The sequence below is a fragment of the Ciona robusta genome, chromosome 1 (assembly GCF_009617815.1).
Source record: "Ciona robusta chromosome 1, ASM961781v2".
Lineage (NCBI taxonomy): Eukaryota > Metazoa > Chordata > Ascidiacea > Phlebobranchia > Cionidae > Ciona > Ciona robusta.
The window spans coordinates 7,272,892-7,286,453 of NC_143235.1; the positions used below are offsets into that span (position 1 = coordinate 7,272,892).

General features: G+C 33.4%; 2 protein-coding genes across 8 annotated transcripts in view; one reads left to right on the forward strand and one right to left on the reverse strand.

Annotated features, from left to right (window-relative positions):
• Nucleotides 1–379: 379 nt before the first annotated feature.
• LOC149742412 (uncharacterized) lies at nucleotides 380–9,510 on the reverse strand. 4 transcript variants are annotated; one of them, XM_089877977.1, is made up of 16 exons: nucleotides 9,241–9,510; nucleotides 8,383–8,535; nucleotides 7,760–8,239; nucleotides 7,101–7,184; nucleotides 6,682–6,789; nucleotides 6,116–6,187; nucleotides 5,757–5,852; nucleotides 5,236–5,344; nucleotides 4,847–4,965; nucleotides 4,627–4,686; nucleotides 4,065–4,298; nucleotides 3,482–3,684; nucleotides 3,081–3,195; nucleotides 2,220–2,351; nucleotides 1,638–1,802; nucleotides 380–1,174 (listed from the first exon to the last, which is right to left on the reverse strand). In XM_089877977.1, the coding sequence occupies exons 1-16, from the start codon at nucleotides 9,284–9,286 to the stop codon at nucleotides 990–992; spliced, it is 2,361 nt and encodes a 786-aa protein (XP_089734103.1). In that variant the 5' UTR covers nucleotides 9,287–9,510; the 3' UTR covers nucleotides 380–989. The 4 variants fall into 4 exon arrangements, with proteins under 4 accessions (XP_089734103.1, XP_089734091.1, XP_089734099.1 ...); XM_089877965.1 differs by having other exon boundaries at nucleotides 382–1,174; nucleotides 6,628–6,789; nucleotides 9,241–9,508; XM_089877973.1 differs by lacking the exon at nucleotides 9,241–9,510 and adding an exon at nucleotides 8,826–9,126 and having other exon boundaries at nucleotides 382–1,174; nucleotides 6,628–6,789.
• A 3,691-nt stretch (nucleotides 9,511–13,201) lies between these two features.
• Nucleotides 13,202–13,562, forward strand: part of LOC149742413 (uncharacterized) — a 43,247-nt gene continuing 42,886 nt past the window's right edge. Inside the window, exon 1 of one of the 4 annotated variants that reach the window (XM_089877878.1) lies at nucleotides 13,202–13,385. In XM_089877878.1, the coding sequence (XP_089734004.1) occupies nucleotides 13,280–13,385 (106 nt within the window). In that variant the 5' untranslated portion in view covers nucleotides 13,202–13,279. The remainder of the gene's footprint in view (nucleotides 13,386–13,562) is intronic. The other 3 variants (XM_089877870.1, XM_089877911.1, XM_089877902.1) reach the window with 3 other exon arrangements.

Genomic DNA, 13,562 nt, shown 5'->3' on the forward strand with positions numbered 1-13,562 from the left:
CCGAAAAAAATCTTTCAGTATTTGCATCTTGTGGTTAACTTGCTAAAGATAATTTCCTACCACTACTTTGTCTTCCCACACTGGTTATTGTGTATATGATAATGGTCAGGATATTTTGTGCAAATTTAAACGCGTATTGGCACACCGGTTCGCATTAGATTGCAAGTGAATAAACATTTTTCACCTTAACCTAAGTTACAAATATGGCTTTGGTTTACACATTGGTTTGAATAAATTTAAACACATAACACACTAAATAGTGAATAAAGTCTATAAACAAAAAAGTCAAATTGAAATATATTACATAACTATAACAAAGTATCAAACGATTAATTTAATTTATTAATTTTGGGTGATTAATTTTTGTTTTTTTTTTCTGTTTTTTTTTATGTTTGCCTGCCTCAGGACACAAACGCCCACAAGGGTAGCAGGGACAACCCTTGAGCCCTTTACTTCCGGAATAGTGTTAACTGTACCACAGCGACTAAACAACCTGTTTTATTTGCTAATTTTGACATATTGTTAAAAAAATGTCATGCTTTGTTTATTTGCAATAAATCATTTATATTTTGTTTTGGACTTACAGACAATCCATTCTTCATAATTAAAAGATTTGATTTTTTATGATTACTGAAACTTCAATAAAAAAATCAAATGATTTGGTTTGCAATATAATGGTTTTAGTATTGTAAACCAAAACATTTAAAAATAAAACAGTTGTCTTATATACGCACTGTTATGTTTGTACTGAAATTTATGGAACAAACTATTATAAACAAAATGATTGCTTTTTAGTAATGGAAGGTGCTGGAGTGACCTGAAAAGTGCTGACACGCCTTAGTTTGCTTGCCACATAAGTATTATAAGCATCATTCAGTCAATACATAAATGTGCAATGTATAAGAAACAAAACTTTTCATTGTCATTTAATATCAAACAACATAAAAAAAAGGATTATTAAGCAGTAGTTTATACTTAGTTTTCAAGTTTCAAGAAACAGTAACACTTACTTCTATAGCATATACCATACTCTTGATCAGATTTTGAGTTTTTTTGTCAACTTTTAACTGTCGAAACTTTGTCCTTGTGATATGCGAGACGTGGTTTAGTTTTGCCCGCAGAACGCACCTGCCATCTCCACCCACATGTATAAATCTCATTCCATTGATGAAACCTGAAAAATATAAACGTGTAGGTATTTTAAGTATCTCTTCCTAAACGATCCCATATCCAATACTATGGGGGTTAAGTCCCATACTATGGGTCAAATCCCATACTATGGGGGTTAAGTCCCATACTATGGGTCAAATCCCATACTATGGGGGTTAAGTAGAAGGGAAAAACCTATAGCAGTAAGAAAATAGTTTTTATGCGTCTATATTCTTGGAAATCTTGGAATCCACACAATGCAGAAGATTCATTGGTTATGTGTGTACACCGTGTAAACCAAATTCAATGGTTATGTGGGTATTATAAAAGATCAAAAATATAATTTTACACCAGAAGAATTACCAAATCTTTAAATTTCTTTTTAAATTAGTGCCTTAACTACAATAAACTAGTAAATACAACAATAAATTAGTGCCTTAACTGCTATTGCTGGCCCATAAAAAAGAAAAATAGATAATTAAACTTACTGTTTCTGCTTATTTCCTTTTTTAATTTATGATCAACAAGTTTTAATTTGCTTAAAATATCTTTTTCATTATCATCTACTTTAGCATCAGGTTGTGTGTAAGTGTGTTCATAACCACGGACATACATGCGAAGTGGAAAGCTGCTACCAGTTGGATTGTATATACCTGCATTGTTAATAATGAAATATGTAATACTCCCAATTATTAGAATGTTTAGGTAAAACTACACCGAAAAAAATCTTTCAGTATTTGCATCTTGTGGTTAACTTGCTAAAGATAATTTCCTACCACTACTTTGTCTTCCCACACTGGTTATTGTGTATATGATAATGGTCAGGATATTTTGTGCAAATTTAAACGCGTATTGGCACACCGGTTCGCATTAGATTGCAAGTGAATAAACATTTTTCACCTTAACCTAAGTTACAAATATGGCTTTGGTTTACACATTGGTTTGAATAAATTTAAACACATAACACACTAAATAGTGAATAAAGTCTATAAACAAAAAAGTCAAATTGAAATATATTACATAACTATAACAAAGTATCAAACGGCCTTCAAAAATCTAAGAACGCTTACCAATTTTAAAATATGGAAGCCTTCCTTCATCATTTCTACCACAAGCACCAATCCAGTCAATAACCTTACGTCCATTGATCCACAGTCGTATCCATGCTTGTGATGTCATATGACCTGGATCTCCATCTACAGCTGTATTTAAGTGTGGTACAATCTTACATATTGCAGTTGTATTGATATAATCGTTAGTAACTTTACCCAAAGGTTATGGATTTAAGGATCATCGCTGCTACCATTATAGCCCAGATGTCTTTGGGCAAGATACTTTACGGCAATAGCTCCAATCCAGTGGTTACTAATGGATTGTACGTTGGCCGTAAAAAAAAACAATCACCCAAGATGTTACATACGTTGTAACAAGGTGTATGAAACAAGAGAGACATCTGCAAACGAAAGGGCAAAAAACTATGGCGTAATTTAGAATGTTTATACGTAAACATTGTACATCAAAAAAAGTTCGCCATATTTAGTGTTACCAATTGAAACAGCCTATGTGAATGAATGTAAATTACTTTATCCTCTCGAGATCGAAAAACGACAGTCGTCATAACACAGACGTTCATACACCTCATGCCAACTTACGAGTTACAAAGTGTGTTAATTTGAGAGTGATTATTTTTTAGGAGTAAATTTTTTATGTGGGGCTAATAATTTGGACAACCCTTTAATAACCACTGGGTTGTGAAAATTTATTTTTTTGTTTACACTGACTTTGTGAAATAACCACATTTTAAAGGGCCATTACTGTGTTACTAACGGGTTCCTGGTGTGGGAAATTTTACTGGTATGTTAGGTTTGTAAATATTTATTACTCTTATATTCAAATTCAAAACACAAATTAATAATGAACAAACTACTAACTTGTTCTGTTACGTTCATACACCACATCATATTCACTCCACTTTATTTTCCACTCAAACCTTGCCCAAGTATTGAATGGAAATTCTTGAGCTGGCATCCTTAGAATTTCACTAAACTAAACATGAATAAAATGTGACATGGTAGCTTAACGTTAGTTAACACAACTTTATATTTTACAGCTTCCCAACTTTCTGCATGCACAGCCCAATTTTCTCAATAGCAACAATAGGGGGTGAATAAGAAAATCTATTTAGTTGGTATTTGCTTATTTAATACACGTACTACAGCATGCTTTGTTGCTTCAGAGCAAAATTATTTGCAAATTAAACCAGATAGTGAGAGAAATGGTACTATTTTAAGTAAATAGAAAACAAACACGCAAAACAATCCAAAATCTCAACCTGTTGACGGTCATGTTTAGGACAGTGGAAGTGTGGAGGTACTTTCTGGCCAACAGAACATCCAACTTTCCCGGCCATGCTGTGTTCGTCCGAGCGAGCACTTACAATAAACCAACCGTTTTGATATTCGAGTGCTAATGGTGGGTAACCCCCTTGTTGATACAACAGTCCTATATGTAAGCCATCCTTGTCAAATATCTCGCCTGTCGTGAGAAAAAGCAGTCTGTGATTGGTTAATAAAAACAGTTTAAAAATGACAGGTCATAATAAATATATACAGTTCAAATTTGAATGTTTTTATTTTTAATAATGTATGGCTGACTGGACAATCGAGATGGAGGTTAACGAAGGCGCACGATGGTAGCAGTGTTAAGCGGAGAACCTGAAAGGCTAGACACAGGCAAGCTAATCACTTATGTTGAATAAAAATGTTACAATTTGTATGTTTTGCTATGAAGAGTAGCATATAGATTTTCATTGAAAAAAAAGTACAAAAATACTTTAAAGTGCTTTGTCTCAATTATTGTCACCCTATACATTTTAACTTAAAATCAAAAGGATCGAGTAATTGTTGAAGTTTTACCTTGTGAGCATGACCCAGCTCTGCACAATCTCGCTTTGTCAAATGAGCTGATTTGCGCTACACAACCATATTCATCCTTAAGTATATTAGGATTTGGAGAGCCATGCCATTGTGTTAATATATACTGTCCTTGTTCAGGAAAATCTTCACGTGGCAGATACAGATCATAAGCATAAGTATGCAGGGCAGTGGTTGGTCTCTTGGTGATTGGGCAGTGTGTGATTAGTTGTGACACTGTAATCATTAAAATAAATGAGGTAAAACGTATGAAACATTTCATTTCAATTTAAAGTATCTACTCTGTGATATATAGGAGAGTTTCTAGAGCGAAGCATGATGTTTAGGTCACAGTTGGCTCATGATCCAACTCCCTGTTTGTGTACGGAAAATTAAATACTAAAATTTATTGGAATTTTCATAAAAATTTTAAAAATCGGTTAAAAACTATTTAATTTAATTTCCCAAATTATTTTTTAATAGCACCGCCTGGCGACGAACATAGTATCAAACACCTCCTTGACAAAAAGAATAAAAACAAAAGTTATTTTTCATTCGTAACAACCTTGATTTACTCTCAGCGTCCCCTTCATGGTTGCAAATGCCCCCAGGGTTTGGTGCCGACCTTAGAAACCACTGGTTTAGTTGAATAATAGTACACATTCAAATAATTAACACAACACATTTATACATAACTTAGTTCTGATTACCTGTATATTAGAGTTAACAATTCGTTTCAATAATTCAGTAACGAATAAAGGAATACCACAATGCAAATAACTTACTAATATTATCATCAATATCATCAGTTCCAAATAAACGAGCAGCATCTCTCTTCTTTACAAAGCATGTGTTAAGTTCTAACCGAGATTTTCCACCACTCTTTTTTGGCACAAAAGAGAATCTATTATAAATAGATCGAGGAGCACAATATTAGAAAGAGTGAAATTCTTTTGTTGGCAGCTCAAGACTTTGAATAGAAAATGAAGTGAAGTGTATATGATATGGTGTATGAATGTAACGAAAGACGTTTGTAACATACACATCGATAACTAGTACATACTAGATTTGACACTGTATATTATCTTGGATTAAGTTATAAACTGGATTACTTATAGCTTGCCTAGGTGGACAGTCATGTAAGACTATTTTAGCACAATGTATTAATACCAACCTATAAATATTTGGTTCATCTTCACTTGGAGAAGGAGAATAATCTAAAACTGTCTTTGTTTTCTTAATTCCAGTGGAAATCACAACAAATTTCCTCCCAAAAATATGCTCTGTAAAGTGCTTACTTAAATTTATGTTTATCAGCACATAAGTAATAAGAACGGGATATATATTCTGTTTATAACCGAGCTTTGCCACTGCTGTTGGCGTACATTTCAAAAAGTGCTGCATTTCTATTTTTAATGCCTGCTTATTTACGTTAATTAGATACAAAACATAATTTATTAATTTGTTTATCCTATTTCTTTATCATTACGTATATAATTTGATTTTTCAACTTCTTTTATACATTGTTGGTTAAAGTAGGCCACAAGTTAAAAAAAATTTGGAAAGAATTGGTTTAAAGTAAAAACTATTAATGTACCATAAAACATAGAATATTAATACTATTGTACAAAAATCAGTAAAAACCTACATGGTTCTAACACAAACATTTAGAAAAGTATGTAATGTGTAACTCACTTGATTTAGCAAGTTTGTTGTTTGGATTAAGATAATTTGTGACACGGGTCCAAGTAAGATTGTCGAAATTACTCACATTCCATAAAATGTCTTCACCTAAACATGTAAAACACTTCAATTAAATTTAAAATCTTGTACTTTAAATTAATTCACTCTTTGGCATTTTGTTGTTGCTACAAACTTGAGAGTGTGTTCCTGGAAAGGACATTTAATAGACATTGGGTACTGTGATAAACTGCTTAATGTGCCTGTACTCCAGAGTTTCTGGGTTTAATGGCTTGACACTGCTACCATTGTAGGCAACTGTGTTCTTGGGAAAAAAACACTTTGTATTGGGTATTTTAAACAGCCGTACTTACTTGGATTACTTGTGGTATTAGCATCTGGTATCTCTTGTTGAGTATTAAATAAAATATTCCAATCTCCTGAACCTTCAATGATATAATTAAACTACACTACTTGTACCAAATTAGTAAAGTATATTCAAATGGTTTATTTCAGATATATACAGATTTCTTTAGGCAGGTTGAATCTATACGGTCAATGAGCACATAGAAAAAAAAAAAAAACTTTCAAATGTTGCAAAGATAATACATTGCATTCCTTCTATACATACATAAATAAATTAAAAGTGATCTATATACTCAAGTTTGGAAAAAAATGCCCGGCAAAATTGAGGAATTTGGCGAACTGGAAAAAAATTCAAAAAAAAACCTCCCGCGTGTAGTTTGTAATCAATACTGCCATATTAAACCTTAACAAATTAGAGTTTTTTTCAGATGCTGTTTTGTTTCAGACAAAAAAAAACACCAAACATTGTACAATAATACATTCTCTGCCCCCCAAAAAAACTTTTCAATCTTATAAATACCTAAGTATTTTCTAAGTTGACAACTGACTCCTTCGAACCCAAAATGACACTCACAGTGTTTTATGAACACGGGAACACCATGATAACATATTTTCTCACTCACACCAGAGCCTGAATAATCCAAGTTGAATGTTGAAGACTCTCCAGAGCTCTCAAGCAAATCTGAAAACCAGATTAAAGCAACAAAATTATAAGATGTATAAAAGTAGTTTACCACTAACAGGGGATAAATAATTAAAATCATTTAGCTGTCATAAATTTATGTATGGCTGATAATGTTAACAACTCTTGAAGAATAGAGCAATTGCATTTAGGTGTCCTGCCCAAGGACACATACGCAGATACACTGCCACAATGGTAGCATCAACGAGCCTTGAACCCATAACCACTGGGTTAGGGTATTGGCATTTACACTAACCAACTGCACTACCTTTAGGAACATTTTATGAAATTTCTGATTAGTTTTGTCTTACCGATTTCACAAAATTGTCCTGTGAAGTTTGGTTCACATGCACAGTGCTGAAATATTTTCTTCACAGTTCCATTTCCACAATCCACTGGTAAAACACGACATATAAGAAAAACACAAATCAATAAGGGTGAACACAGTTTATCGATTAGGTTCATACAAGAACTTTTGATTTGTTTACCACGTCAGCTATACTGCAAAACATCAACAGTAATTTAACAGCATTTGGTATAATTTTCTTATCGCTACATACATCTGTTTATATTTGCTAAATAGGCACTCGTCAAAAATCCTCCGGTACATAGCAGAATATGCTGGTGGAAAGTGTTTTATTTCATCTCTGTTCTTTACTTTTAAGCTCTTTTCTACGCGGGGACTTTCCCTGTTTGTTAACAAACCTCTATGTATACACAAATAAACCATAAGCATTGTCACACCTATAAATCCGCTCATTCGCATGTAATAACTTTAGTGGCAAGTAGATAACTATCTGATGCTGATAATTTGGTTTGCATTATCAAATCACCAACAAAATGTCTATAGTCTAATCATCCGTGATGGGCCCTATGCAACAGAATGGGGACCACTCGAACTAAGATACGTGCCAGTTAATAGTCGATATGAAAAAATTATTGGTAAATAAAAAACGAAACGATTACCTACTCAAGCCACCTTCGTCGTATATTTCTGGTTCCAAAGTTTCGCTTCCAGATCCAGAAGAAGAAGATTCGTAATTGATCCATTGACTGCTGGTTTGTTGAACAGGTTGCTCGACTAAAGATTTATTTGTTTCAGATCGAACAAAACTCGTCCTTCCTTTATTATTTATTGATGTTATTAACGTGTCCTTGTTCTTTCTAACATCCTCGTTACCAAAACCACTGCCAGAGTTGCCAAACCCCGAACTTGATCCCTCGTTGACCGAAGGCTGCACATCAAAATCATTCTGATTTTCGCCTAAAACATCTTTTGACATTTTTCTTTGGTCGTTAAAACTATTCCAGGTGTCAAAATTTACAACCAAGTTTACAATCTCTGTGTTTAGATCATTGATATCGGCAACATCAAATAAGTTGTAGCTATCTGTCGTTGTCGTAGGCTTTCTCACATCAGCAAACACAAAGTTGTCAAAGGATGTAAGTTCTAAAAAATTATAAAATCCTATTACACATTAATTAACATATCTATATTTAAACACTGTATACAATATTCATCCCACAAACCATACAGCGATGCAAATATAAACCAGTTTAAGTAATTTATGATACAATATATTCTTAATTTACCGACGTCACAGTTTTCTCCTGTCCATTCAGAGTTACAAACACATCGTTCAAGTTCGTCATATTTTCCATGCACGCATTCAACACTTTGTTCGGGTACATGGTGTAATGATATGAGTGTGGGTGAGCACCAACTCTTGTGTATAAAGACCGAAACTGTTTATAAAAACAATGATCGTCTTGATATAAAGTGGGGTAAGATGGGGCATGTTTAATTCGTTTTTCGTCTCATTTATTAGGAAACAAGCAAATTTATAGAAACCATAACCCGCGAGTGTAAAAGGTAATTGTTAGAAACAACGATCAGAAAATGTGGGATTTGGGTGCTAACAATGTCCCATCCTACCTCACGGAACTATATTGGTCATGGTAGGAAAAGCGGAATAATGTTTAATCAACAAAGACAATATATTTACAGATATTATTGTATCATTATAGCACGTTACCAAAGCCTGGTTTAATGGGCCAACTCATATCCAAATCACAGGCGCCATCGAGCCTTGCATGCTGCTTTACTTACAGTAATTTAAAAGTGGTGTTTAATATAAACATTTAACTTTAGTAAGGTGGGGTAAGATGATACAGGTGTTTATTCTCTTTCTCGTAAATACAAAGAATATGTTTAAAACTATATAATTGTATTCTAACCACTCTAAGAACGTTGTTAAATGTACAAAACATGGGAAATATGAGTTTTAGCTGTTAACGGTATAACCCATTTTACCCCACAGTACTATATTACTCCAAATATACGTGCATATCTTACATCTGAACTCAACTGGTCCCACGATACTATCTAAGTTAATTGAATTGATAGCGTGTTCGTAAACTCAATATATCGAACACAATGTCAATGCTCACCCGATATCAACAAAAACAGCCAACATTTTTCCAGGGCGTAAAACATACTCTTTTTTCCACATCAAGTTTAATATTCTTGTATTTAAATACTTTTTACTGCACTGACAATTAATTCCTTGCTTAGCAATAAAAAAATGTTCTGTAAACCAAATTGTGCTGCTGTTGCCGCCAATTTAAACAACGATACTCTAACTTACACCTTTCCCTGCAACCGAACGGCGACTGCCCGCAGGGGGGAGGAAATAAACTTCCTGAGTAGACCGTTGAAACAATAGAATCGCTGAGCGTGTTGCAATAGTTGTGTCAGACCTGCTCTTGTAAGGTCCGAAATCTGATATTTAAACAACCTAAATTAGGTTAATTGCCACCGACTTCCCTTGTTAGCAGTGTGGCTTGCTGCTGCTCTGCGTGAAAAAAAGACTCTTCCACTGAATGCTTGTTTGGGTGAACCGTGGCCTACTCATTACATTGAGTAGGCCATGGTGCACATATATCACAGTTATTCAAACAAATTGGTTTTGTTGCTTAATAACATATATCATTATGTAATATAGTACAATATATTGAGTAATACGCATGGGTTTTCTGGTAATATCTTCCTTACATTTTGATACTTCTTTGGTGCGTGTTTCTTAATTACTCAGCGTTTATTTATATATAATTCACCTTTCATTCTAAATGCAAATCTATTGTTAGTAAACAATTGTGCAAACCTTTTGAGGTCGTAAGTGGTACATGTTCTTGTGCGCTAATCGACTAATAATTAGGAAAATGAATTCCGGTCATTTCGTTATAATTAACGTACTTAGGGCATTAATCTCTGAATCTGAAGATCACAACAAATCATATCCCAGCGTCACATCATGTCGACTTCAGATGTAAAGACATCAGGTTATGTTACGCCGCAATAGCGTTTAATGACACTGTAACAAATCACAATCTAAGTTTAGTCCTCCGTCTTTCGATCACGAAAATCTTTTTATATAAAACAACCTGAAGGTTTGGAAGTTTACATCGAATCTCCCCAATATCATACGATTGTGGGGTAAGGGACACCGTTATAGTACCTATGGTACCGCGGGCTACGGTTATATATATATATATACCAAAAGAAAAAAAATGTGTGTTCTCTTACCCCATTACATACTATAATATTGTGATTGATTTTTAAACACGTGCTCACTACCATTAAGTCGTAATTACGAATATAAAAAATATTTAGTCTATTTATATCAGAGTATATGCATATAGTCGTATGGGATGTGTACCAGGTTTGGTATCATTCAGTTAAAATAATTATATATTCGCTTGGCAACATATATAGTTATAGTAGGGTGGGGGAAGATGGGACACTTAAGCACATATTGCCAAATATTTCCAAAATCAAAATAGATGACGGTTTTGGGGAAATACCACGAATTGGTACTATCATTCCTTTATTATTTGACACCAACTTAATAAAATATAATAAAACACACGAGGAGTTATTTAGCGATCCGTACAACAGGTGACATTTTACAAATTTGAAAACACACAGGATAAGATGGGACAGTTTAAAATCATTGTTAATTTTGATTATTAGGTCTATTTATACATAGAAATATACGTAAATAACACGAAAAAATGCTGTACGCTTTGAAAATTAGGTCTAAACATTCTTTTTCTTGCCCTACTGCTATAGTTTTTAACATGTTACCTATACAATATATTATTGAATAACAATTGGTATTGTTTAAACGACAATGGGTAATGTTCGAACATCAATGGATAAATATTGTATCCTACAAATGAATAGGAACTTGTTATAACAGAATATTGATAATAACTATTGATAAAGTTTTTATTTTTGCTACAAATTGGGTATTACTACTCTGTTTTTGGCAAAACCCACTTCTTATAAATTATCACCAAGTGCAAATGACCAAATTTCGAACATATTTTCAAAATATTATCTTTTTATTATATCAGTATCTTATAGTTGAAAACCCCCTGAGGTATAAATTACTAAATTAAAAGCAAACCTTTCAAAGTTTGGCAATGAAAACATACAAAACTACAATGTGGGGGAAGATGGGACTCTAAATTGAAATATATTTACATTGGCAATATTCTGCAACTTGTAGTTAACCTACAGAGTTTAACAGGCTGTGCTAGTTTCTTTGCCATGTAAACTTCATATATATAACGTTAAACCGATATTTTTTGTTGTTTTTATCTCAAATTAAAGTCATATTGACCCCTGCCTCTTTTCTTCATGCTTATCTCTTAGTGTTTTTTTACAAAACTAAAACTAGTTTTATGAGACCAAATCAAACTGTAGGAAATATTTAATGTTGTTTTATGAAGCTATAACCCTACTATATAAACTGTGTATTTATTTAACAATCACTGTGTTTGTGAGTTAAATACAACCGCATACTAGCATTCTTCGTGTAACAAACTCTCTGAAGAAAAAAAAATTTAAATTAAATGCATATACCAACGAGTAAAAACTGATTACAAACCTGAGTTGCGCATTCAGACACATATCGGTGCGGGTGTCGTCTCAGCACTGCTCAATTATTTAGCGTATGTTTATAGTCTCAGAGTCTTTATTGTGTGGAGATATCTTTACATTGAAATATCGGGCACTCGGTTTCTTGTACAAAAACATAGTTATAGGCCATGGATGAGCTGGTTGAATTCGTTCATTTGTGGGCGAGTTCTGTAGTGTATAAATAAAAGATAATTGTAATTGATGTGCGCGCAATAAAGCGTGGGACGCCGATTGATTACGCTTTAGCCACAAATGGCTTCTAGCTTCAGGTTACGTCATTCTTTCCGTGGGTGACAGCAGAGAAGCGGTGGGTAACTCATGTTGATAGAGCAAACGTTTCTCATTGAGAAAGAGTTAATTGCAGGCCATGTAGATTCCTAGCAACATATAGTATGGAGAATAGTATGTGGGGATACGTCATGTTTATACTAGACTATATACGTTGTTTGTGTGATTCAGTTTGTTTTTGAGATATTCCAGTGTGTACTGAAATGGGTTTTTTTTGTGTGTGTTTTATCGTAACACAAAAAGGAAAGCGTTATACAGTTATATGTTACAGTTAGCAGTTTTATGCAAGTTATTGTTAGACACTGGAAACAGTTTGTATAGTACGGTGGGGGAATATGGGACACCTTTATTACATATTATCTAAATATCCTGATTGCATTTTAAATAATTAACAACGGTCTGTGGATGATGTAAGGATATGGTTTCATAATTCGTTGTTTACTACCAAATGGGACGAGAAAACCAAATGAAAAGGTGTCCTATCTTGCCCACCCTACTATATAATGTAAAATATGCAGCATGTTGACATAAATACTACGGGACTGATACAAATGATCATAAACACGATATGTTTGTAATATTTTAAAGTAACATAGCATTGCATTAAATTCATCATATCGCAATTAGAAATCACCAAAAATTTCATATTTGCACTCATAAACTATTTTACTTAAACTGTACTACAATGATAGTTAGAATGAAACATGATTGAAAATGCTAGCAAGCACTACAAAGAACGTTACTTGCTATGACTAACTCCAGATTAATTATAGAACAACAATGAGTTAGACCACAATTTCCTGTTTCTAGTTTTGTACTATTCAGCATACACACGTATTGCCTAGTTGCTTCTTACGGTAGTAACAGCGCAAAACGGTAATGCTTAACCGGCATTCGTGTAAATACTTCCATATTAAAAGTAGTTGTTTTAAATTTCATCCGTTTCATAACAAATATAAGGCTTTGCTTCCCTAAACGCACGTCTATGTCAACAAACCATAACATGGATCCTACCTTGTTAAAACGTACGTATATAGATATAACATCGGCTGAGTAATTTTATTCCATCAGTACATGACATATTCGAAATAAACAGGTGTACATTTTCAGATGAATCCTAGATTATAGTGGTATAGACAGTTTACACGTGGGTGGAATTTAATGTTTTAAACGCAAAGCGGTTAATATCAAACTGTTTAACAAAATCTGTTAAAAATGCAAAGAGCAAATCGGCCGGAAAAGATTCTTGTCATACGACAAAGTTCAAGAGAGAATTTTAATGAATTGCGACAATACTGGCAATCATTAACACCCAGTCCAGGTAAGAAAAAAGAAATGATTTTTTTTTAACCAAAAATGATATAAATTGTACACTGTACCGTTTTTCTAAGAACATGCACTATGTGAACTTTATTGGTATACAGTCTTCTGTATTCGGTTCAACAGTATTTAACTAATAAGTAAAAGAAGATGCACATTATAGTACGGTGGGGAGAGA

Excerpts from the sequence above, each read along its gene's own strand:
- LOC149742412 (XM_089877965.1), bottom strand. The coding sequence starts at position 9,286 with ATGTTTTACGCCCTGGAAAAATGTTGGCTGTTTTTGTTGATATCGG. Across the intron at positions 6,188-6,627 it reads TCAACTTAGAAAATACTTAG|GTTCAGGAGATTGGAATATT; the intron begins GTATTTATAAGA and ends ATATCATTGAAG. Across the intron at positions 1,803-2,219 it reads GCTTCCATATTTTAAAATTG|GTATATACAATCCAACTGGT; the intron begins GTAAGCGTTCTT and ends TTAACAATGCAG.